The 24,094-nt window shown below is 29.9% G+C and overlaps 6 protein-coding genes across 8 annotated transcripts; 3 read left to right on the forward strand and 3 right to left on the reverse strand.

Moving 5' to 3' along the window:
• The first annotated feature begins 538 nt into the window (after positions 1 to 538).
• LOC114878524 lies at positions 539 to 4,572 on the forward strand. The gene is made up of 13 exons (XM_046285122.1): positions 539 to 599; positions 780 to 992; positions 1,371 to 1,522; positions 1,595 to 1,735; positions 1,809 to 1,882; positions 1,960 to 2,080; positions 2,765 to 2,932; positions 3,010 to 3,206; positions 3,272 to 3,425; positions 3,503 to 3,645; positions 3,738 to 3,960; positions 4,024 to 4,217; positions 4,280 to 4,572. Exons 1-13 carry the CDS (start codon positions 539 to 541, stop codon positions 4,368 to 4,370), a joined length of 1,932 nt encoding a protein of 643 aa, XP_046141078.1. The 3' UTR covers positions 4,371 to 4,572.
• Positions 4,573 to 4,845: 273 nt separating this feature from the next.
• LOC114877434 (pyrroline-5-carboxylate reductase 3) lies at positions 4,846 to 6,478 on the forward strand. Its single transcript, XM_029190020.2, has 6 exons — positions 4,846 to 5,161; positions 5,237 to 5,490; positions 5,567 to 5,648; positions 5,715 to 5,851; positions 5,944 to 6,155; positions 6,222 to 6,478. Exons 1-6 carry the CDS (start codon positions 5,071 to 5,073, stop codon positions 6,289 to 6,291), a joined length of 846 nt encoding a protein of 281 aa, XP_029045853.1. The 5' UTR covers positions 4,846 to 5,070; the 3' UTR covers positions 6,292 to 6,478.
• Positions 6,479 to 6,523: 45 nt separating this feature from the next.
• LOC114877428 (pre-mRNA-splicing factor 18) lies at positions 6,524 to 8,026 on the reverse strand. Its single transcript, XM_029190006.2, has 4 exons — positions 7,882 to 8,026; positions 7,519 to 7,800; positions 6,991 to 7,419; positions 6,524 to 6,909 (listed from the first exon to the last, which is right to left on the reverse strand). Exons 1-4 carry the CDS (start codon positions 7,942 to 7,944, stop codon positions 6,673 to 6,675), a joined length of 1,011 nt encoding a protein of 336 aa, XP_029045839.1. The 5' UTR covers positions 7,945 to 8,026; the 3' UTR covers positions 6,524 to 6,672.
• Positions 8,027 to 8,260: 234 nt separating this feature from the next.
• LOC114878080 (kinetochore-associated protein 1) lies at positions 8,261 to 17,333 on the forward strand. Of its 2 annotated transcripts, XM_046285025.1 has the most exons (31): positions 8,261 to 8,954; positions 9,114 to 9,355; positions 9,436 to 9,534; positions 9,598 to 9,727; positions 9,801 to 9,949; positions 10,054 to 10,253; positions 10,330 to 10,802; positions 10,880 to 11,068; positions 11,151 to 11,572; positions 11,648 to 11,816; positions 11,891 to 11,983; positions 12,058 to 12,249; positions 12,327 to 12,457; positions 12,529 to 12,634; positions 12,716 to 12,956; positions 13,036 to 13,177; positions 13,253 to 13,410; positions 13,502 to 13,741; positions 13,814 to 14,117; positions 14,180 to 14,337; positions 14,413 to 14,616; positions 14,689 to 14,804; positions 14,876 to 14,985; positions 15,061 to 15,182; positions 15,267 to 15,536; positions 15,622 to 15,713; positions 15,787 to 16,151; positions 16,217 to 16,402; positions 16,473 to 16,704; positions 16,774 to 17,076; positions 17,146 to 17,333. In XM_046285025.1, exons 1-31 carry the CDS (start codon positions 8,817 to 8,819, stop codon positions 17,275 to 17,277), a joined length of 6,108 nt encoding a protein of 2,035 aa, XP_046140981.1. In that variant the 5' UTR covers positions 8,261 to 8,816; the 3' UTR covers positions 17,278 to 17,333. The 2 variants fall into 2 exon arrangements, with proteins under 2 accessions (XP_046140981.1, XP_046140982.1); XM_046285026.1 differs by lacking the exon at positions 8,261 to 8,954 and having other exon boundaries at positions 9,232 to 9,355; positions 9,486 to 9,534.
• A 166-nt stretch (positions 17,334 to 17,499) lies between these two features.
• LOC114878093 (mitochondrial transcription rescue factor 1) lies at positions 17,500 to 18,599 on the reverse strand. Its single transcript, XM_029191501.2, has 4 exons — positions 18,191 to 18,599; positions 17,951 to 18,105; positions 17,781 to 17,853; positions 17,500 to 17,704 (listed from the first exon to the last, which is right to left on the reverse strand). Exons 1-4 carry the CDS (start codon positions 18,386 to 18,388, stop codon positions 17,519 to 17,521), a joined length of 612 nt encoding a protein of 203 aa, XP_029047334.1. The 5' UTR covers positions 18,389 to 18,599; the 3' UTR covers positions 17,500 to 17,518.
• A 2,129-nt stretch (positions 18,600 to 20,728) lies between these two features.
• On the reverse strand, positions 20,729 to 24,048 carry LOC114878069 (ras-related C3 botulinum toxin substrate 1). Of its 2 annotated transcripts, XM_029191456.2 has the most exons (5): positions 23,893 to 24,048; positions 23,293 to 23,418; positions 22,810 to 23,146; positions 22,577 to 22,738; positions 20,729 to 21,503 (listed from the first exon to the last, which is right to left on the reverse strand). In XM_029191456.2, exons 2-4 carry the CDS (start codon positions 23,406 to 23,408, stop codon positions 22,604 to 22,606), a joined length of 588 nt encoding a protein of 195 aa, XP_029047289.1. In that variant the 5' UTR covers positions 23,409 to 23,418; positions 23,893 to 24,048; the 3' UTR covers positions 20,729 to 21,503; positions 22,577 to 22,603. The 2 variants fall into 2 exon arrangements, with proteins under 2 accessions (XP_029047289.1, XP_046141015.1); XM_046285059.1 differs by having other exon boundaries at positions 20,729 to 22,738.
• Between the last annotated feature and the right edge of the window lie 46 nt (positions 24,049 to 24,094).

Genomic DNA, 24,094 nt, shown 5'->3' on the forward strand with positions numbered 1-24,094 from the left:
GCATGATTCATTGTGCACCCACTTGAAATGGGTCAAAGCGTGCTCGAAGGTCTCTACTTTCACTGCTTCGAACTATTTCAAATTTATCGTCCAGTCATCGTTGCGAAACCGTGAATTCTGTAGTTTTTCAATTAACATTATCATAACAAAAGAGATTCTCAGAATTCCGTGCGGCGTAAACTATTACCATTAGCGTTAATTAAGATTCTCGTGCAAGGTCGGTTAACGTAACAGAAATATTTTTTTTTTAAACAAATCCAGCTGAAAGTATGTCGCTCCACATGAATGTTACATTTCATGGTTGACAGCAACTTCGCATTGATGGTTCGTTCGACCACGGACCGCCATCAACCGCGGTGTTCACATTCGATCACTTCCGTTCGCCTCGTGCGTTTCGAATTGCACGACAACCGGAACACTTTCGGAAAAATCTAGCATAAATTTTCAATGTAAATGCTAGCCAACTCGCTGATAAATGCCGCCGTCGCACGATGAGCCAATCGAACCGTTCCGCGTCATCACGGAAGAAATTGACAAAATGCTCTTCAACTTCAACCCCGAATCACAACAGCAACCACAAGTATCTTTTAGTTCTAATCGTACAAATCAACTTTGACGAATTGTAAATTATCTCAACGCGTTCTTCGCGAACTCAATGGACCTGCGATAGCTGTAATTCGCGAATTCATCTCACCTAAGGTTATTAACATTGAAATTCTGATGCGTGCTAATATTTCGATTCAGACTGAAAAGGATTTCTTCGACCTCGACTTACCTAGTGGATAACGAAGAGGAATTAGATGATATTAGAAATACCTCGTATGAAAATACCAATATCCCGCTGTCAGAATCCAGAAGAGATGTGACTCGTATTCAAAGAAGGATCGATAAGACAACCTCTATCAGCACCTTCAACGGTGGTAGAAAATTTTGGAACTGCAACGCTAAACCGACGAGTTTCTACGTGCCAGATAACGCGGTCATTCAAGAAGGTACGTGATTATCCAGAGGTACAAGCAAGGAAAATAAAAACGTAACAAGATTATATGCAACCAGTTGCGTGTACTCGTATCTTTTTCCTTCGATCTAATCACACGTTTCGTGACGGATTAATTGGATGCATTTAAGAATCGTCCGCGGTAATTGTCGCTCGACAATTACTCGAGCAATTTTATCCTGATCCGCAAAAATCTGTCGTTAATGCAACGTTAGAAACTTCATGGAACACGACATTGTATCAGAGGATTTCGAAATACATAATAAGATGCCGTCCGGAGAGTCGGCGACAAAGTAGCCTCGCAGGGACTTAGAAATTAGAAAAATTAGAATCGAATTAAAATTAAATATAAAAAATTCAAAGGGTTGATGCCTTTTAAATGTAACAGAAAGCGAGTTGATCGGTGCCCTGACGAAACAACTATGCGTGGTAGAGACTCAGTTGCAAAAGGTGCAAACGAACCTGAGGAAGAACGAGGAACAGTTGAAGTTAAAGGATCAAGAGATCATTCGTTTGAAACGGAAGGTTCTCCACTGTGTTTTCGTTGGCCAATCATTGTTTCTTCTCTTTCGATAACGTTTTACTCTTTGATCATAGGTGAAAGAGTGGGAAAATAAAAGCAAGAACATGGAGATGTTAAGAAAGAAGGAACAACAGCAACGACAAATACAAACCGATCATTCGGAGCAACTTTACGAACGATGTTTGATCCTCGAACGGAAGATATTCGAGATGGAGGTTGGTTGGAACAGGGTTGGGCGATCTATTATTTTAATTGCCATCAAAATTACCATGAAGATTAATTTCGCAGAAATTCTTAGCCGATTACGGTCTGATCTGGGTGGGCGACACGAACAGCCCGAGGTGTACTGATACGATTCCCAAGTAAATCGAGTATACGTTGCTATTTAAAGATGCCAGCATCCAGATCGAATTAATTATCAGTTGTCGATGCGTTTCAGTAATCCCATCGAGGCTTGTTACGACCAGGTTATCGCTAACATCGATCAGTTGAATCTGGCTGCCGGTAAGGGCGAAGTTCACGTGCAGCACAACGAGAAAGGAAACGGAGCAACGTTCAAAGTAAATCGTATTTCATTACGTTTCGTGAGAAACTAGCGTATTAGGGACTCGGAAACTATTTTTCTTTTATTAACTCGGTTATACCGAGTTTCCGTCCGGAGAGTCGGCGACGGACGGAACTTAGGCTCCGGTACCCCTGTCTCGAGGGGGACTTAGATTTTTGACCTTCGGTACCATTAGAAAGATAGATAGACTTTTTCCTTAGCTTTCTGGATCTTCTTGGTATCATGCTCTATAAGAATAGATACCAAGAATCCATCCGGAAGGTCGGCGACGCACGGTAACTTATTGTTACACTTTCAGCTTTTGAACTTCAGACCTCCAATTCTTTTGCAATATAATTTCGTGTATCATTGTTCTACCATTATCTTGTCATTCTGTCAATTAAATAAATTTTCGACGCCGATACTTTGACCCAAATACATTCGAATGAACCACAGAAGGCTGACATAAATCAAGCAAACCGGTTAGGTGAATGAATGTAAATTACAAGCGCATAGGTTGTGACATTCTACATTCAAAGACATTCAAACTAAACGAGTCACAAATTGCTAATCTTTGTTTTTCTTTCCTTATCGATGACACGATTAACTTAACGATCGCGTACTTACATATTATTTCAACGTTAGTTATGCGTTTCATCGACGATCAACTAATCGAGTGTTGTTTAATAATTGCTTGAAGACTCCTTCTTGCATGTGTTTAAAATTCTACAAAAATGGAATGATAATTCAAGACGGATCATTACGTCCCTACAATGACCAGGCGACGATTTCGTTTCTTCGTGACATCTTGGATGGTTATTTTCCTTCGGAATTGCAAGAAGCTTATCCAAACGGTGTTCCATTCAAGGTGAACATGACAAAAGAAATCTTCATTCATCGTCAGTTTGAAAGATTTACGTATATTAATTATTGCTTCTTTATTAGGTAGAGGATCACAGAAATCAAATGTACTTGAACAATGTAGAATTCCCCGGTCAAGGTTATCGATTGGGTAAGCAACTTCAAATTGATAACCCGTCGTTACCATCGAAAATCCGTAGGCCCAATGCCAGTTTCCAAAAGTCACCTCATAATGTCTCGAACATGGATCTATCAACGCATTTGACGCCTTTATCGGTCAGGTAAAATTATCTTCGATTTCCAATAATCAGGCTACAACGATCGTTTCCATATTTACCTTCAACAGATCGTACAAGTCGAAAGGATCCTCGGATTCTCCTCCTCTCGAGATGTACGTTCTTCGTTCGCAAATTTTAGCCTCTCACAACAATATCTGCTCCAACACTCACCTACAGTCACATATAAACGCGGAGCTCAGTCGTAGTAACCGGAAAGAGAAGGTAAACTTGTTCGAGTGTCTTTCAAAATCTGTTTAACACGGCTGTGACATATTGACTTGGATATTCTTTTTCAAAAGCGTGACACAGCAACGAGAAACACCGAGTTCGATGTCTACGTACGTGAGACAAGTGTTAAGTCCAAAGGTGTGTTGAGGTTTCCGAGTTCCGGCAGATGTTATCACAGTTCTACCGATAGGTCATCGTCTAGACTGTCACCTAGGTAAAATACAATCTTGATCCTAGGTAGTAAGGTCACCGACTGTATCGATTTTCTTTCAACATTTTCGATATTCGTGCAATTATGTTATCCAGTCGAAATCGTGAAACACCCGACGATCGTTTCCGGCACAAATCAAGATCCTCGAGTCTACCGAACGCGAGATTATCCGTCAACTCTAAACCTGCACCGAAAACAAAACCAGTTGATTCTAATAACAGCAACGTCTCTCAAATGTCAAATTCTCAAGCGAACAATATAGTAGCGAAGAAAAATCCACGTCCAACGAAATCCGCGACACCAGTACGAAAGAATGCTGTAAGGGAGTTTGGATAAGATTTTTCATTAGAGATTTATTTTCTAACGTTTCTGTATTCTCAGGCCCCTATTTTGCATCAAATCAATGAACCGACTGGGGCACGTGGTGAACTTCGATTAAAAGTCAGGTCTCTGAACGGTGGCACTGTTTATTTAGTCCATGTTTCGGCTGACGATCCCATAGCTCGACTTTATCAGTTATTGGACAAAGCTATGACCAGGACTGTTCCTCGAGGATACAAAATTGTTCTCAGCGGGTAAAATATCATTGAGAAATTCTATCTTTTATCGCATTATTTCAAACATGTCTATTTTTTAGATATTCGCCGAAAAGATTAGAGCAACTTGGAACTACCTTGAGGGAGATTGGTATCACCAGGGACAGCGTTCTACATTTAGTGAATGTTTGAATTATTTCTACAAAAATATTGTCTGATATTGATTTTTGTGTACATATGTAATCGATGAAGTTGTCATTCAATTTTAAGTGGAATATGTTATATCCTTGCGATATGCGGCGCATTTACCTCGAATAAACAAATTTAGATGCTTTTCTTCGTAAAAATTGGCTTCTCGATGAGATAGCTAAGTAAAAATATTTGTTTTTATACTTTATAATTGGTTTGTAAATTAAAGTTTATTACAATCTAACTGCAAAATCAAATCGTTTATAATAAGTAGTTTAAATTTCGATCGCAGCGCCATCTATACAAAGGTGGCTGAAACTACTCAATAATTTACCGATCGATTTTCCGAAACAGGCGGTGATTACCGATAGTCGATAAAACAGTTACGCCTGTTTTACCAGTCCCTTTAGCACCAGTATCGGTTGTCGGTGGTTTGAGGTGCGGTAAAACAGGAACGATTATCATACTGGCTGTGCTCTCTGCATGCAAATCTAAACTCATCTGGGAGTGTCTGGGACCCCTAAATCATGACTCCTAAATCATGACTCCGCGAAAACAAAGGATTGTCCAGTCTTCTACGTGTATAGTCACTGGTATTAGTCTGTATTAGTATATCTAATTAGTAATATATGCGCAATATTTAAATATACCTGTATAGGTAACATATACTTATTTGTTATTAATTACTATATTTCCAAGAAATATGAAAAAAACCGATTTGGCATCAAGAAAAGTTGGTTTTATTGGGGGTGGAAATATGGCAAGTGCCATAGGTGCTGGTTTAATTAATAAAGGTAATGTATATATGGATGTATTATATTATAAAAATTATAAAATTGATAATTAATGTAATAAATTTTTTATTGTAGGTATTTTAAATCCAGACAATGTTTGGGTTTCGGCTCGTACAGATAGAACCTTAGGGTTCTGGGCTGACTTAGGTGCTCATGCTACATTGAAAAATGGAGAAGTAGTAGACAACTGTGATATCGTATTCCTAGCCATGAAACCACATATGCTTGATGATGCACTCAAGGGCATACAAACAACAATGAAAAAGAAAGTTTCAAATATGCTTTTTATATCAGTACTTGTAGGAGTTACTTTAGACACATTGTATAATGTAAGAATTATTACTATGAGTAACTAACAACTAAACAAGCGTATAGAAAGCGATAAAATGATTGCAATGTTTTTAGAAACTGAAGTTAATTGTAACACAGCCTAGGATAATTAGAAGTATGCCTAACACTCCAATGATGGTTGCAGAAGGAATAACAGGTGGATAAATATTTTGATGTGTAAATAATAAAAATAATATTTTTACAATGTTTTCATGATTTTCAGTATATTGTTCTATGAATACAACAGAAGAAGATGAAAATATAGTAGAAGCATTATTTTCATACATTGGTGTTGCTGAAAGTGTTCCTGAATCTCTTATGAATGCTATAGGTGCACTTTCAGGTTCAGGTCCTGCTTATGTAAGTAAAATATTTTAATTCTTATCATATATTTATTTTTCATCTCACTTAAATGCTCAGAACAATTGTATGATATTAAATGAAATTTCTAGGCATATCTTGTTATAGAATCATTAGCAGATGGTGCTGTAAAAATGGGTGTGCCAAGACCGATGGCAACAAAATTTGCAGCTCAAGTATTAGTAGGAGCTGGTAAAATGGTATTAGAAACAGGTAGACATCCTGGTCAATTAAAGGATGAGGTATGTTCTCCAGGAGGTACAACTATTGCAGGAGTTCATGCTATGGAATGTGGTCAAGTAAGGTGAGACATCAAAATGTTATGTGTATCAATACGCTAAATAAATAATATTACTAATAATATTTTTAGAGCATCTATGATGAATGCAGTTGAATCTGCAGTAAATAGAGCCAATGAGTTAACTTCCAAAATAAAGTAAACTTAAGAAATATATACATATATATATTTATATATAGAAAAATTGGGGATAAAAAATAATTTAGTTTATGTAAAATGTATTTTTTTAAATATCTTAAAGTATATTTAGTTTGAAAATTTACTAGTATGTATCTGAAAACACAAACAGTACAAAGAAATAATAATACAGCATTTAAGTAGAAAACACATTTCAATTTACAAATTGTTTTTTCTTTTTAATTATAATAGATTGATATCTGAATAAATATTTAATTCCTTTGTACATATCATGTAATACAACTACACCAATAAGAGAAAATAAATATTATGCTTCTATGTTAAAAAATTTTTAATACCTTATGTTCTATAACGCATACTTATCTACTTATTTTATTTAAATACATTATGTTTTAGAATATTCTACGCATCGAGAAGGATCTGTAGGATAATATTCTTGACATTTGGTCATCAATCTTTTTAAAGCTTGAATGTACTTTCTTTGAGTTTCATCATTCATTACATGCGCGACATTTTTAGAAAAGATTTTTTCTCTTCCAGTACGTGCGTGAATACCAACCATAGTCACACCAATGGGCCATGGGGAATTCCCTATAGCCATTTGCAAATATGCATCACTTGCCTGTAATAATTATTTTTTAATATGTGTATTGTACTAAACTTGATATTTCAGATGCATTACAATAAAATTAGAAGTATTTACCAGTATGTAATTACGTTCAAGTAAATGTTTAACAATATCAGTTAAACTGTCAGTAATATCCTCAGGTAAGGACTTATTTTTTAATTTTCTAAGAAGAGGTTTTAAGTATTCTCTTGTCTGAGCGTATGTAGCACTAGCCATTTTTCCTCTGGTGCTCATCTTTTCAGCAGTGCTCCTACTGTTTAATTGGATGCCCCACATTTGGACCAAAAATTGTATAAATTGTGTAATAACATGCAAATCAAAATCCCTGTCACCCTTGTTTAATTTGAAAGACATCTTTTGTAGATCTTCATAAGTAACTCCTTCATCTGGTACATGTACATCCCCTTTTCCATCACGACTTTGGGGTTTTGATGAAGTTAATATTTCATTGAGATATGCTTGATCTACCTGTTCCATAGCTTCTTGAAAGTCATTTCTAAAACCCTTTGATATAAAATAACACGTATTAATAATTGAGTATTATAAAAGAAAACCATAATCTTGAAATTCCTTTCAATTCTGTCTTAAAATATAAATAAATACCTTGTTTACTTCAGGTTCAAGAATTTCACATTTTCTCAACCTTTTAAATGCTTCTATCTCAGATTCTCCAAACAGTAATATAGGTTCATTCCTTTCACGTAATCTTTTAATCACTTCGTGTCTAGGTAATGTTAAATGTTCAGAACTATCATCTGTTACACACTCTTCGTGCGGCTGCTTAACATTAACTTTAACATCTTCATCATTACTGTTTTGGGTTTCCTTCACTTCTTGATCCTTTGATATTAATTCACCCCTTCTAAAATATTTTTTGTTGTTTTTCTAGAATATTCACATAGTATAATTAAAACAATGTTAAACTTATAATAAATATTATATATTATAACTTAATCTGTAAATTACCAAAACATTGCTCTCTTCTAACTGCTTTCGTTTTTTTAGTATTTCGGCTTTCAGAACATCCATTGTAAGGAATACAAAAATAGTTGTTTTTATACTATGTACTTTATCAACGTTTTGTTCTTACAAAAACAATCTTTAGTTCCTTTTTTCGCCGCCAGAGGGCACTGATTCGTCGTCGCAATTTTAGTTCAAATTTTTCCCACTAGAGGGCCAAAATTCCGGCAAGCTTTAGTTCCCTTTTCTGCCGCCAGAGGGCGCTGATTCGGCGTCGAGATTTTAGTTCGAATTTTTCCCGCTAGAGGGCCAAAATTTCGGCAAGCTTTAGTTCCCTTTTCTGCCGCCAGAGGGCGCTGATTCGGCGTCGAGATTTTAGTTCGAATTTTTCCCGCTAGAGGGCCAAAATTTCGGCAAGCTTTAGTTCCATTTTTTACTACCAGGAGGCGCTATAATGGGATGCTTACAAAAGAGATGCAAGAATGTAAGGAATGCAGAGATGTAAGGAATGTAGGAATGTAAGGAAAGCAGAGATGTAAAGGATTTTTTTTTTTTTTAACGTGGGGAAATCTTGCATAAGATCTCCCACCGACCCCTCGGGGCGGACGGCGGGAGAGTGTCAGATTCCTACTGACTAAAACCCCACGGCGACTAACATTGGCGCTAATCAAGTGGTCGATCGATACTGTGGTACTATCATTGAAGAGTACTCACATACACACATAACATTTTTCTGCTTATACGATCTCTCAAATTGTACAATAGACTATTATTATCCAAATTTGGCTTATTGGAATAAATTCTCTGTTGAGTCGGTAGTCACTGCTACAGGTGATGAATAGGAATTTTGTTGTTCTGCTAAAAAGAGGTCGCCAGGTTGCCTTCAGTAGTAAGCTTTGTGCGCAGGCACCGACGCATTTCATAAATGTTTCGCGGGTAAAATGGCGTTATGGAACAAGGTGTTTTCATGTTTCGATTACAAAGAAGAAACTGTGGATTTTGGCAGAAGAACCGTAATAGAAAATGATGGCTCTTTGTATGAAACTTCTACAATTGCCACAATACAGTCTACTGAAAAGGTATCTATTATATTAACTCTCTTTTGATCAGATTTAGGTTCTAGGTTTTCAACGTTTTAACGGTCATCCCTTTTTTAAAATGTCTTCAATATAATTGTAAAATTGTAATTTTTATATCTACGAAATACATGTATATAATAGGTTTTCTATTTTTTTAAGGTTGTAAAGGAGCCAAATGTATTGGCATCTGTGCAATATTCAAGGGTTTGTGTAATAATTGACAAATCAGTTACTATATTCCAAAATGAGACATGCAAAGAGATACTATTAAATGTTAATTTTGAGTCAATGATAACATGTTATTGTATTTCTGACAATGGTTTATTTTTGTTCGTTGTATTATCAAGCGGAGTCTTATACTGTCTCAATTTATTAAATAATGGTCAAGTTATTTTCACAAAGTAAGTTTAAGATCTGATGTACTTTTTAATGTTATAAAAATGAACTATAATTGTAAAATTATATTTACTTTCATATGTAGAGATATCAAAGATGGACATAAGATAATAACAATATTTTTACAAAATGTAGGTGATGAATGTAACATATATCTTATCGCAAAGAATGGAGCTGTTTATAGGTAATTATATCAAAATATACAAATAACTGAAATTTTAAATCAGAATTAATATTTATATTTTAGAGTATCACAATTAAACAATAAACTTGTGAAGCCTGTTATACAAAATGAAACCAATAGTAATATTAAAATTGGAAACCTTACCGAAGAGATTCAGTGTGTACAATTATTTAAAGGATTTTACGATGAGGAGGTATATTATTTTATTATTTTGTAATTTATATATATGTAACAAATTTATTAATAATTTAATGTTCTTTTTATAGGTAATATGTGCTACTGTAGGTATGACAAATAGAGATATATCAATAGCTATGTTATGTCCAAGTAAGTTATTTATGTGGCCTACTGAACAGTACAATAATTTTAAATCATCAAGCAATTATATTAAAGTGAAGTTCTTTAGGAACCATGTGTGAGTGTTTATATAATTTCAAGTAGTACAAAGTTCTGTTCGTAATTCGTATAATCCAGATAAAAAATTAATGGTAAATAAATTATTAATTTTAATAATCTTAGAGCTATGTTGTGTTTACGTGAAGATCGCATATTAAAGATGATATGCCCTCAAACTTTACTTGGAGTATACATGGATACTATACATGCATTAGATTTCACAATAATTGAAAATAACGATAACAGTTCATGTCAAATTCTTGTACTAGCGGAATCCGATGATAATTGCATTGGAAATACTGTACGTGTTCTTTCATTTCCAGGTATTAAACATGTTTACTTCTTATTCTTCTAACACATTTGATGTACACTATTATACAATTGTATCTTTTTACTTAGAATTTGAAGAAAAATTTCGAATAACTGTACCTATTACAACATATCTTGTTGAAATTATGGATCCTTGTGATGAAATAATTTTGTACCTGGAAGGAGTTAATGATTTGAGGAGTAATACTAATTATATAGATACAATTAGGATAAAAACTGTATCAGAAAGTATTCCCGAATATCAGTTACAACGCCTTTTAAGGATGGAGCAGTTTGATGCAGCTGAAGCATTAGCAAAAAAGTTTAATTTATCTACAGAACCTATTTATTGTAAAAAAGCAACATTGATTTTATCGCAACTGGAACCTTGGGCAAAAAAGAACTGTGTTCCTATTCAATTAGATATGCTTTTTAGTATACTTGACAAAATAAAAAATGTGCAATTCATAGTAGAGTGCTGTAGTAAAGCACTTATACCTGATTATAAACAGATGAGAAAAATTCACGTATATGCACGTTCAAGAATAATAGAAAGCACTACAGTAAGTTATTCTTAAGTGATTACGTTTGTATTTTTTTATATATATTTTATATTATAAATTATATAAATTAATTGTAGAAAACGAAGAGTAATGAGAATTTAAATCTTCTTTATTTGATTAATAATATGTTGCATAAATTAGAAACTTTCCACATGATTTGGGAATGTAAAAAGAAATCTCAGTATTATGATGATGTTATTATGAAAGAATGGATAAGGTTTCAACAGGCAAATTTTGTGGAAGAATATAAAACCTATATAAATTTGGTAAAATATGATAAATGTAATATAAATTTAAAAATAATGAATTTACTAATAAATAATAAACTAATAAATATTTTCTGTCCAGGGAGAAATGGAAGTAGCAGCTTTGATTTGGACTAGACATCTTCCAGAAATAATAAAATATGTATCCGTCAAAGCTGTGAAAGATATATTTGCACTTATTCCAGAGAATACATCTTCAGCTGTCCTTTGGCCATGGTTATCACATTTTATACCAACGTTATTGTCTTGCGTTCCCAGTGCAATGTGTGAAATTATTTGCTGGGGATGTAAGAAAGTTAAATTATTTGAAAAAACTCATTATTCCGAATGGCCTCGAATTGGAATTGATTTTGCTAATAGATTTATAAAGTTACTTAAATTTGAGGAAAATCATCAGTCTTTATATTTCCATCAAGGGTATCTAAGTAACGATTCCAGTTTAAAACAGCTTATTCTTTTAACACAAACTATGTCTGATATTCAAAAACTAAAAATTAATTACAGGTAACGATTTTTTATCTTATTTAATACATAAAAAAAATATCCGTGTTAAAGTTACGTGTATTATTAAAATTGCAGATTAACAGTACCTCTTAATTTGTATAATGGAGATCCGATGGAAGTATCTCACATGTTACTAGATAGAGTACACGTAGATATTATTCCAGAATTTGTAAATACATTTTTAAAACAATACATGTTAAATAACTCGTTGAAAAACGATTATGTTTTTACTTTATATATACAGGTATAATTAATATGAATGAACGAACACATTATTAAATATCATATAATAAAAGTTGTAAATAATTTTAATTATAGAAGACAATGAGAAATTCTAGAAGTTGGTCTGGTGAAGAATCTATATGGGAGGAAAAAATTATCGTTATTATTGATTTAATTCAAAATATAGAGGTACAGGTGCAAAAATTATATAAAATTCCATACACTAAATTTAAGAATATTAAATACATTTTCGATTTGCTTAGACTAAACTACAACAAGTATTGGAAGTTCTAAAAAATGTTTCTGTTCCATGGAGTCCAACTATTAAGAATCTAGCAGAAACAAGCAGTACTGTTGATCATATCTTAGCATCTCAAATTAGAACAGAATGCAATTATGTTCCAATAAAACTTATATTGAAGAAATATGGGTATGAACGCATTGGTATAAATGATGTGAGTGAAATATTTTTTAATAAAGCAACATATATTTTGCTATGTAATGATATCTTTTTTATAAATCTCTTTTGTAGAGATTAGTACATCGTATCATAAAAGAAAATCATGATGAAATGATTTCACATATTCAATGTATAACAAAAAATGATCCATTATTAAGAAAAAATGCATTTTCATTTTGTATAAATTATTATTTATCTAAAGGGTAAGATAATTTGAATGAACAATAATTGTAATGATTATTTGAAATTATTTAATAATAAATATTTTTTGTAGGAATTTTACGAAAGTAATGGAAATATTAAACTCTTTAGAAAGAGAAGTTCTATTATATTGCTGTATACAAATTGTTAATTATGTAATATCTAGTTTGAGATTAAAGGTAATTAACGTAACTAAATTTTTTAAAAAGTTTATACTTAGGATGATACACATGTCATTTAAATTTGCATCCATCATTTAGACTGTACCTGAATCTCTTGCGTATTATATTGAAATGTTGGGTTGGGTGAAGTTACAATTAGGGAAACTCTCCAAGGAGTGCAAAACTCATTCAAATTATTGTAATCACATTATTAATAATATAGATGAAGTAAAATCTATCTATTTTTTAAAGAAAGATTATCAAATCAGTATTACATTTCACGAGTATCAAACTGATAAAGAACAAATATTACAGAGATATATCGAAGAGCTATGTAAAGGTATAAAATAATTCTTCATTGTGTTGTACAGCTAACAATAATTTATATACATTTTTAATTTTTTATACAAATGTTTTAGTGGAAATGAAAGAGAATAATGACTTAATTACATGCAAAAAAGTTATTAAAGTTGCAGAATTATTGAAATTACAGAAAACAAATGCTATATCTTTATTGTTAAATTGCACAAAAAATGTCAATTTATTTAATTATTTTTTTAAGTAAGTAAATTTTTTTATTAGAACATAAGAACAAAACTTAACCAGTGTAAAACAATGTCCTATTTTGAAATTTAGATATGAAAAGGAATCATTTCATTTATTGACAGATGAATGTCAATACATATATAAAATATGTTCAATAATACTACAATATGCCAAAATGGATGTAGATATTGCAATTGCAATTGCAATTCGAAATTTAAGTTCATCTGCATTATGTGTTTGTTTAGATGGTATGCAACCAGACACTGTCTCAAAATCAACAACTTTTAAATCTCTATAATGCTTAAGTTTAAATTCTAATATTTAAAAACAATGTTTCAGATGATTTGCAATCCATGTTATTGTTATATAATTGGATAAATTTGTATCAACAGTGTTTGAGTGAAAAGATACCGTATAATTCAAACTCGACGGATAAAAAACAAAATGAAATACTAAAATCAAATTGGAAATTATATACAATATATAAAGATCTAGCTATAACTACAGATGAATCTTTGTTGCCATTATTTAGAAATATAATTTCTATACAAAAGTTTTATATAACTAAATTTATATCTGGTAAATTATTAATAATAATTATTATATTAATTACAAATATATAACTAATTTTTCATTATACTTATAATCTAGATACGGAGTTGAATAAAGAAAATCCATTAGAGAAGTTACTTGACAATATAAAGAAATTAGAAGTAAAACATAACGATTATTGTTTACTGCAAATGATAAAAACTTTGTATTTTAGTTTTTATGTTAGACCAAACATAGATGTTACTTTGTTATCTGAAATTACATCGGTATATTTTCGTCATTTAATAATATTGTTAAAAAAAGTAATAAGTACACGGTCATTCGATCTTCAACTGGGGTTGTCTTGTTTGTTCATGTTATCCGAATCAGAAGCGTATAAATGGATTTCTATCGCCTATAAATCGTAAGTAATTTAATTTCTATGAATTAAAAATCTGGAAGTACTATAGAAATGTATTGTTTCAGATTTCAACCAGATTGTACTCAACATTTAAGAATATCAGTACTAGGATACGAATATTTTCGTTTATTACAAAATGAAACTTCTATACAAATATTTAAAACTAATAAAATGATGCACTGTTGGGCACTAAAATTATCAAAATATTCTATCTCGTATAAAGGTCGAAATTAGCTTATTTTTTAAATAAATGTTTTACCGTGTTATGTAATAAAAATATTTATTTATGCATTTATAGAAGTATTAACAGGTGATGCTACAACTCAGAGAGAAATACTGCAACACATTATGAGTTGTAACGATGATGACATCATCGATTTGTTACAACATTTCTGCACTGATTTTGGATTTGATACTCAAGACTGTTTATTACTTTATTTACAAACAGTAATAAAAACATGGAATCCGAAATTCATTATAAAAGATTTAAGTGGAAAAAAGGGTAAAAAGATGATAGAAATACGGAGCTGTTAATGTATATAAGATAATATATCATTTTCGGTATTTTTTTTAGAACTGCACATTAATGAAGACGAAGTAAATGAATTACGAAAAAAGTGTAATGTAATTGCTGCTATTATTGAAGATAAAGCTGCTTTAACGAATTGTGTTAAAACTATTTTCTCACAAGTTAGTACATGCTCAAATTCTATTACTGTTATAAATAGAATATGTGCAAAACCTTATACTTATTGTTTCAGATTAATTTCTACTACTATGAAATATTTATAATTCTTATGGATCTTATAAAAGACAAAAGTACTGAACATAGAAATTATATCCTTTTCCTACAAAATTATATGCGTACTAGGTAAGTATATTTTTAATGCTGATTACATTATAATCAAAATACGTCAATAAAAATATTTTTTCTTAATACGTTTAGCCAACCTACACAAATAGAAAGTGATAAGTGGATACATCTTAATCCAGGATACACATCCCTACCGCCTATAGCAAAATGGAGATTACCTTTCTTACCCAAAGTTGAATTATGGACACTCATAAGTAAAATTTCTGTATTAAGAATTATTTATCATTCTTTATCAAGATATGATGTTTAAAAATATTTAAATACTAAACTATTTCCAGGTCCAGAATTAAATCTAAAAACTTATGAAAAATGGTTAGATATTGCCCCTATTCTTAAATTGCAATCTCATATTGTATGTACATTAGCTATTAAAGGCGAAGTAAGACACGTTTGGGGAAATAAACGCGAAACGGATAAATGGACTCTCTATCCAAAAAACACCACTTTATTAAGCGACATAAAAAGATGTATAGAACGAATGACTGGTCCAGATGCATTATACTATGGCACAGCAGCATTATATTATGTTGTGAATCATACACCACCAGGTACATTATACACCTCCAAAACATTAATATTTTACCAAGAAAGCAACTGCACAACTTTGAATAAATAATTCTTCATCTTTACCAGGTGCTGATCAAGTAGCTGCAGTTGATGAATGTTACAAATATGCTCAATTATCAGCTCAAAAATCTACAGTCTTTGAAGAAGGAATGCTAGAGGTATCTTTATTTATATAATTTTACAGGGCTTTAAGAATATGTATATCTAACTTTTGAAAATGATTTATTTTAGAAAATTAAATTCAAATATTTACGCTTTACATCGGAACATATTTTACGTACCCACGGTTTAGAGAAAAAGAAATATTTGGAGTTAATTGGAAATCCGTTTAAGCTAGTCCATGAATTGTACTCGGACGAAAGTATACCACAAAGATATCGATGCGTTATTATTGATCATAGACCTGATATCAATTCTGCAGTTGATTATATTAGTCAGCTGTTTTCTATTAACATAATAAAATTACGGGTTGAACTGTTACAAGAATGGTTACAACCAGATGTTAAATACATAAAATTTAATCAGAGTATAACAGATACATTTTCTATGATGATAAATTCTGAATCAAATTCCAATTGCGATGACAACTTGTTAAGGTATAATAATAAATTTTTAATTCTTTTTTTTGTAAAATATTTAAAACCATATAATATAATTTTAGAGCATGTTACATTCTTGAATATGGAGACATCGAATTGCCAGCTAACTTTCTTATAAATATATGTTTTGTTGATAAAAACGAAGATTACAGTGCTGAAGTACGTTATAGAGCTCTTCGTGTATTACAGATGATACTTGATACTGCTAAGTTAGAAGAGTTAACTAAACGCGATTACCAAACGATTAGGTATTAATTGTACTTTAGTTCATTAAAGTATTTTAATTTTGTTCAAAATGTTTAAGTTATTTTATTTTAGGAATTATATGAAATCATTGATATATATAAGTAGATTAGAACTACTGGGGATAAGTTACAGCATAAAGGAATTCGAGACGTGCTCCAAATATGAGCTTGTACAAATTTTATGGAAAACACAGAATTATACACCACAAGCACTGGTTATTATTTCGCAACTGTGTATAGATTTTGAAATATATGAATACTCATTATGGGATAAAAGTTTAACTCAGCTAGCTAAATTGTCAATGGTAAATAAACCACATTTTTAAACATATAAGTATAATAATGATATTATATTTAATCTAAAATATTTTTAGATTAACGAATTAAAAAAAATCTTGCTACAAGTACGGAATGTAAGTGCCATTGTAAATTCTAATGGGTACCTATTAGGATGGCAAGTAGTCATTTTAGAACCTTTCAGAAAAATGGATGTACACCCGACTAATGAACAAATTGATAATTGTATTGAAGCTCTACAACTTTTATATTCGTGTCCTGTTGTACATATGTTGTGTTTCAGTGACATTATAAAATATTGCTTTCAATGTCAGCAACCACATTTTGCAGTTGCTCTATTACCTTTTTTACATGGTGATGATAAGAAGAATGTTTTAGAAGTGAGTATTTGATTAATTATATCAAACATTAAATTTATGCAAACTTATTATTAAATATTTTCTTTCTAGCAAAGTAAAAAGGATTTTGATGTTGCAAAGATCCTACAAGATTTAAATAGTTTATCATTAAACGGAATACTCTGTGTACCATATGTAAGTATGTTTACTATTAACTTAACAAAAGTTTTTTTTTATATATGATTTTAAACTGAAAAATGTTTTTTTAGTGTAAAAAAGTTATACAAAATATATTGGAAAGCACAAACGTTCAATAAAATTATTGATAATTTTGTTCGAAGTAAAATCAAAAAATAGAAATTGTTGGATGCTGTACACTATTAAATGATAAATTTAATGAATGTCTTGTTTACTTAAAAAGGTACTATATATGTTAAATATACGTAAACAAACTTTTATACTTACTAATTTTTTACAATCTTATTCAACCACTCCATGGATCATCATAATCTTCAATTAATAAAGATTTATCTTGAATAATTTTTGCTCTGATAGTTGCTTCTTCTACATCTGCAGAAACTGATGCTAATACACAACGATCTACTATTATGAACTTAGGATTTTCTGGACTTTTTCGTAGAACAAGATCAATTTCGTCGCCAACCTTTACCTATTTATTTAAACAGATAATATTACTTTCATTCTACTACATAAATTGTTTACCTTATTATGGGAAGTATTCATACCATAGCACTCTTCTTTAAACATTTTTGTCCATTAAGACGCAAATTACTTTTGTAAAATTCCTTATCCAATTTGCTGAAAATAAAAAACATTAATTATTTAACATATATATATATATATAAATGATATAACTATAATACAGTATTTATTTGATACAAAAATTGTAACGTACGCGCGTGACATTCCCAATCCAGCTTTAGCGACAGCATCCAGTCGAAGAGAGGGTATTGCAGTATCAATAATTTTTGATTTTGGTGTACATAAATCATCAATATCTACATTAATTTCATTTTCATCTTCGTCCTCTTCATCAATGTCACGTTTACTCTAATACGTATATAAATGTAACACAAATATAAAACATGTAAATTTATTTAGTGCAAAGTATTAAAATATAACTAAATTATCTTACATGTTTTGGAGATGCATTTTTGCTTTTAAATCTTTTAAATGTAATTAGATTAAAACTTTGTCGTGAAGACGAATAATTTGTACATAAATTATAACGCTTAAGATTATTATTTAATATAACTTGTAATGGATAATATATTTTCGTATTTGTAAATACAGTTCTTCGTATAACGTTACAAATTGCTATTCTATATAACATCCTTAAAAATATTGTCTTGAACAGTAAACGACGCAATTGTTAAAGGTTAGGATTACTTATTTGTGATAGAATGATTTGGTTCATACTTTTAGCACGTAATAAATTGTATACAAATATTTAACAGCTCCTACATACATAAGATATTTTTTTTTTAAATCCTATTAATATTTATGATAAAATAAGAAATAATTTTCTCTTTTACAATTTACTGTTTCTATATAACATTAAAATAATATACATATTATATAATATTTTGGTATGTATAACAAACTTTTTAAACTAAAATTTATATTATTAAGATTTATAAAAATAGTAAAATACAAGTTGATAATAAAAAATGCCTTCTATGGTTTGTATTTTTAATGAATCTATGGGTTTAAAATTCTAATTAAAAATACAAATATTCCTATTGTGTAGTTTATTTTAAGAAATTCTTGCTAAAATACATATGAATAAAAATAAATGTTTCCAAGTGGTATGTAGAACATGCATTTATGTAATTACATTTTTTGAGTATTATCAACATTATAATTTAAGTTTTTCATTAGAAAGTAAGATAGTTAAAATTAATTTCAAAATTTTTATCTTTGTATTCAATTTTATATTTGCAGCAAAAGGGAGGATTTAAAAAGATATGTAATGAATAGACTACAAAATAAGTTCATTATCAACAATTTTTGTATGTATTATGCTATGAAGTGTATTTTAAAATACCAGAGGAATATTTATGCTGTTATTTTCTTTTTCACAATAATTACAATTGTTGTAACTTCCTTGATATTGAAATAATAAAAACCATAATTTCTATCCATACAATACTTCCTTGTGCTGCTTTATTAGTACAGAAATTTTAAGAAAATAGATAAATGTTATAAGTTACTGATAATTAATTTATCTTAAAACATATACATACATTTGTATTCTAATGTATTTTTATTCCTTTTGTTTCGTTTATTCTGTATTACTTAAATTGACAATATCTTAAATTAGATTAATACTTTCATGTTCATCTTATTGTTTTGGTTTGATTGTTTTCTTCTTTTGATAAAGATAATTAGTTGTTTATTGATTAGATGTGATTTGAATATAAATTTCAACAGAACATTTCATATACAAATAAAATCAGATTTTTTGGTGACTAGAATATTTTTACATTTCATACATTCATTCTTTGTATACTTATATGCCATAATATGTAATAAAAATTGTAAGCGTTATATTAAAATTAATATTGAACTTTGGTTTGTAGCATTCTTTGCTGTTGCTCTTTTTTTCCTTGTATAAAAAAAGAGAGGAAAGAAAGTCAATATTAAATACTATTCATTAAATGCACAAGTTGTAAGTAGTGTAATTCATCTTACCAGTATGACTGAATTCAGAGTTGAACTATTAATATGTTCATCAACTTCATTCCTATTTACTAAATAAGAAATATCACATGTACACGTATAAACATTTTTCATGATTATTTCAAAATAGCTGCCTGGATATATATTTTATTCTCACTTAAAATAAAATTATGAACAAATGTATTGTTGTTAAAATAACTCAGAGGTCTACAATATTCTAACTACGATATAGAAAAAAAAATTTCAATCATTAATAGTAACTTTTAGAATAACAACGAAAAAATTTTATTTACATTGTAATACTGCAAAAAGGTTCTTATTATATATTATTTAAATATTATTTAAAAGATTGTGCTCGGTTTTGTTTATTCTCAATTAATTTACGTTTGGTAAACTTTAATAATTATTGTAAAATAAATGCACTACTTACAATAAATGCAATCTCTATACAATTAGTACACAACAAACCATCGATACTTGTTCATTCTCTATAATAAATGTGCTATTTATGTACGTATGTACATAATCTGAAAAATTCCTAAGCTTAAAGCTGTTTATAGAAGAATATTATTAACATCCTGAATTGTGCTCTTTGAAGTACTAATGAAAACAATATCTCACAGGAACTACAAATGGTTTGTATATTTTTAACTAAAATGTGAATTTCCAATATTGTGTAGTAGAAATTCCAAATATAAATTTCTAGTTCAATGTTATAGCAATTGTAAGAAAGTATAAAAAGTTTACTGCAAACATCTTATGATACACTCTATACTTCAATCATGTAATTACTTGTTCTGATAATAAACGTGTACATACTGAAATATTTACGAAAAAATAGAATGTGTGTGACATCGTTTTTCCATTTGTCTGATTGAAATTTAGAGCATATTATCACTATGCTACAGTATGTACACTCAGTAAACATTAATATGCCTCATTTTTAGTTCACCGTTCACTTATACTAGGAATTTTTCTTGTTCATTTTAAATATGATGATATATCTTTAATTCGTTTGAAATTCACATGGAATACAAATACAAACAAATCATGGTATTCATTATTCGTTTTATAAATTTGAAAGCATATGGCACGCATATCCTATCTTTCTACATTCTAAGCTTTTTTCGAATATAAAAAAATAGCATGTTCGCGAGTGATGGAATATTTTGTTAGTCATCATCACACTATCTTTTTTTCTTTTATTGAGTCCTTTTATAGAGAGCATGTATGATCTATGAAAATAATGTTTCAATAGTGTAGATTAATGTAAACAAAGTATGTTACAATATCATAAGAAGAAGTTACAATAATAAATTAGATGTAAGTATAAATGTAAGTCATTTGATGTATATAAGAACAAAAGTTGTTCTGTACAATATATTTATTACTCTAAAGTATGTTATTAACTGTTTTAAATTTGAAAATTTATGTAAATTATTAATTTTATAAAAATAGTAACAGAAGACTAAAAATGTCATGGCCACCCTTCAAAACAAATTGTGCTATGTTGATCATTTATATAGGCATAGTTTGCACCATATGTTTGTCACTGGTAATATAAATCTTCCTATATAATTTAATATATACTTTTTGATTATTCTTTTTCTTTTCACGATGCACTCTCAGTTTTTATGAAAAATAATTTAGAGCCTTTAAACATTAATAGATTGCACCAGTGCAGCAATCGATAAAACTGTACCTGCCATATACAACAACAGAAATTGTTTCAGAAGTAAATGTTTAAGTGTTTTCCCATTAAATTCCTGTTAAAATATCCTTACTTAATTAAGAGTCAAAATAAAATAAATATAAATATACACATAATACATTACAGCATGTCTTGTATTATGCAATAATATAAAAAGAATGTTCAAATTCTAGACAATAAAATGTTTCACATACACCTATTGCTTACAAAGTTAAATATTTCCTGACAGTATTTCATGCATAAAGTGTACTTCTTTGGTAGTATGTAAAGAAATATTACAATTATAACATTTATCGAAATTTGTAAAGTAAATACAAAATATGTTTTATCAATGAGATTCTTCAATTCCTTTGTATCTTTTTTTTAAGTCATCTGGTAAGAGACTGTAAGAAAATACATATATTGTCTAGAACTGACATAAAAAATGCTAGCATTACTGATTTGATTTCTTTTTTTCGTTGCTATGGCACTGTATGTTTAAATAATTCTATAATGTTATTTTACATTGTATAAAAATTGTTAGTATATTGATTGTAATACCTATCATATGTGTATATTAAAACGAATGTTTTACTATTATGAGTATAAAAATTTCAAAATCTGGCAGCTCACATGATCAAGATTTCAAAATCGAATATTTTCAATTGTGGTAAAGTATTAAATTCATTCAAACGTTAATTAAAATATTATATTATAAAAGAAAAAATGATAAAAAATGACAATCCACATAGAAAAATTATAATTTTATAAAAGTAGAAAGTAATAGTACATATATGTCTTCAATTTCACTAAATACTTTAACTTCTGACTAGTACATTAATATTTAAAATTATCTTAGAAATGCTACATGTACAACAAATGCAAATCTGTAATAATTTTTGTATAAGTATTATAAAGATGTCACGTTTTCATATTATTTCAGCTTCTGGTCTTAGATCAATTTTACAGCTTATAGCGATGAGCTGGAAATTGTACTTTATTTACGATTATGATGAATTATAGCTGCCAGAAAAATTCAATGAAATGTATGGGCTGCTACCGTTTTTCTTTCAAAACATTCATATTTTTTTTTCGCTTTTTGTGAGAAAATTAATTTCAGTCTGTTAGTTTATATGTGGTTTTACCTACATTGATTAGTTCCCAATTATTTAGTGTTTATAACATAATGCATCTTCTCTGTCTACGTTTTTGGGGTTCTGGTCTTAAAACAGCACGAACTGCTTCATCAAAAACTTGTTTCAGACCACGTTGCGTAAGTGCAGAACATTCCATATATTTTACTGCACGTATCTATAGATAACATTTAAAATGAGTCATTATTAAGTTAACTGGATAAATTGATTTATAATTATTTTACATACCTTGTTTGCCAATTTTTGTCCTTGTTCACGTTTTATAGCGCTAAGACCTTGTTCTGCTAAGGCAGTAAGCGTCTCACGGTCATCTCTTAAGTCTATTTTAGTTCCAACAAGTATCATTGGAGCATCTGGGCAGTGATGTTTTATCTCTGGATACCATTTACTAGTAACATTTTCAAATGATGATGGGCTTGTTACTGAGAAGCAGATTAAGAAAACATCAGTCTGTGGATATGAAAGTGGACGAAGTCTATCATAATCTTCTTGTCCAGCAGTATCCCAAAGTCCTAGACTAACAGGTATTCCATCCACAACCATAGGTGCTGAGTAATTGTCAAATCTGTATAAGTGATTAAACTTATGTTTAAGAAATTAAATATTATGTAAAGAATAATATTTCAGTTACAAATAACATTCTAAAATACAATACAAACATTGCTTATTAACTATTTTATGTTAATGTTTATATATAGCAATAATACTCACACTGTAGGAACATATTCTCCTGGAAAACTATCTGTTGTATATGATATTAACATGCATGTTTTTCCTACTGTTCCATCTCCTACTACCACACACTTGATTGGTCTACCTGAACTCATACTTCCAAGACTACAGTAACAAATAAATATTATTTTCATATTAAAATGTCCTATATGAACAATTTCATAAACCATTTTATAATAAAAGGAAAATATAAAAAATTTATTAAAAATGAAAAATGATGACATTGCAGCTTTTGTTAACAGAAATTTCGTTAAAATATTTATAAAATAATTTCATAAAAAGAAAATTATATTTATCAGACAGATAAAATCCTTAATTATTGCTTCATAGTTTACAAAATGTTATAGTGTGTTTAAATAAAGAGAATGTTATGACCAAAATATGTTTTACAGTAATACTAAGTGTACTACTAAACCATATAAACCCTATTCAAATAAACAAAGTAACGCACGTTTTGAACTTAAAGGTTAGTTATAAAAGTACAAGTTCTTAAATGGAAGGGCTTGCCCTTCACGTCCCGTTTATTTGTTCTTTATGCAACTGGTAAACAAGGATAATTGGTATCATTTAATCACTCACCAAATATGAACAAATGTTTGTACAGATAAAAATCGTTGTTTCTACGCGACTTTGATTGCGAATGTATTGAATTTTCTTTAAAAAATTATTAAACCGGGTGCCATGACGGTATTGCGGTTTTTGGGGACTAAAGCGGACGTAGTCTTCGCTTGGTGACAGATGTTCGACAGTCTTCTTCCTTCCCCTTCTGCCCGAAACAATT

This window comes from Osmia bicornis, chromosome 3 (genome assembly GCF_907164935.1).
Source record: "Osmia bicornis bicornis chromosome 3, iOsmBic2.1, whole genome shotgun sequence".
NCBI classification, from domain to species: Eukaryota; Metazoa; Arthropoda; class Insecta; order Hymenoptera; family Megachilidae; genus Osmia; species Osmia bicornis.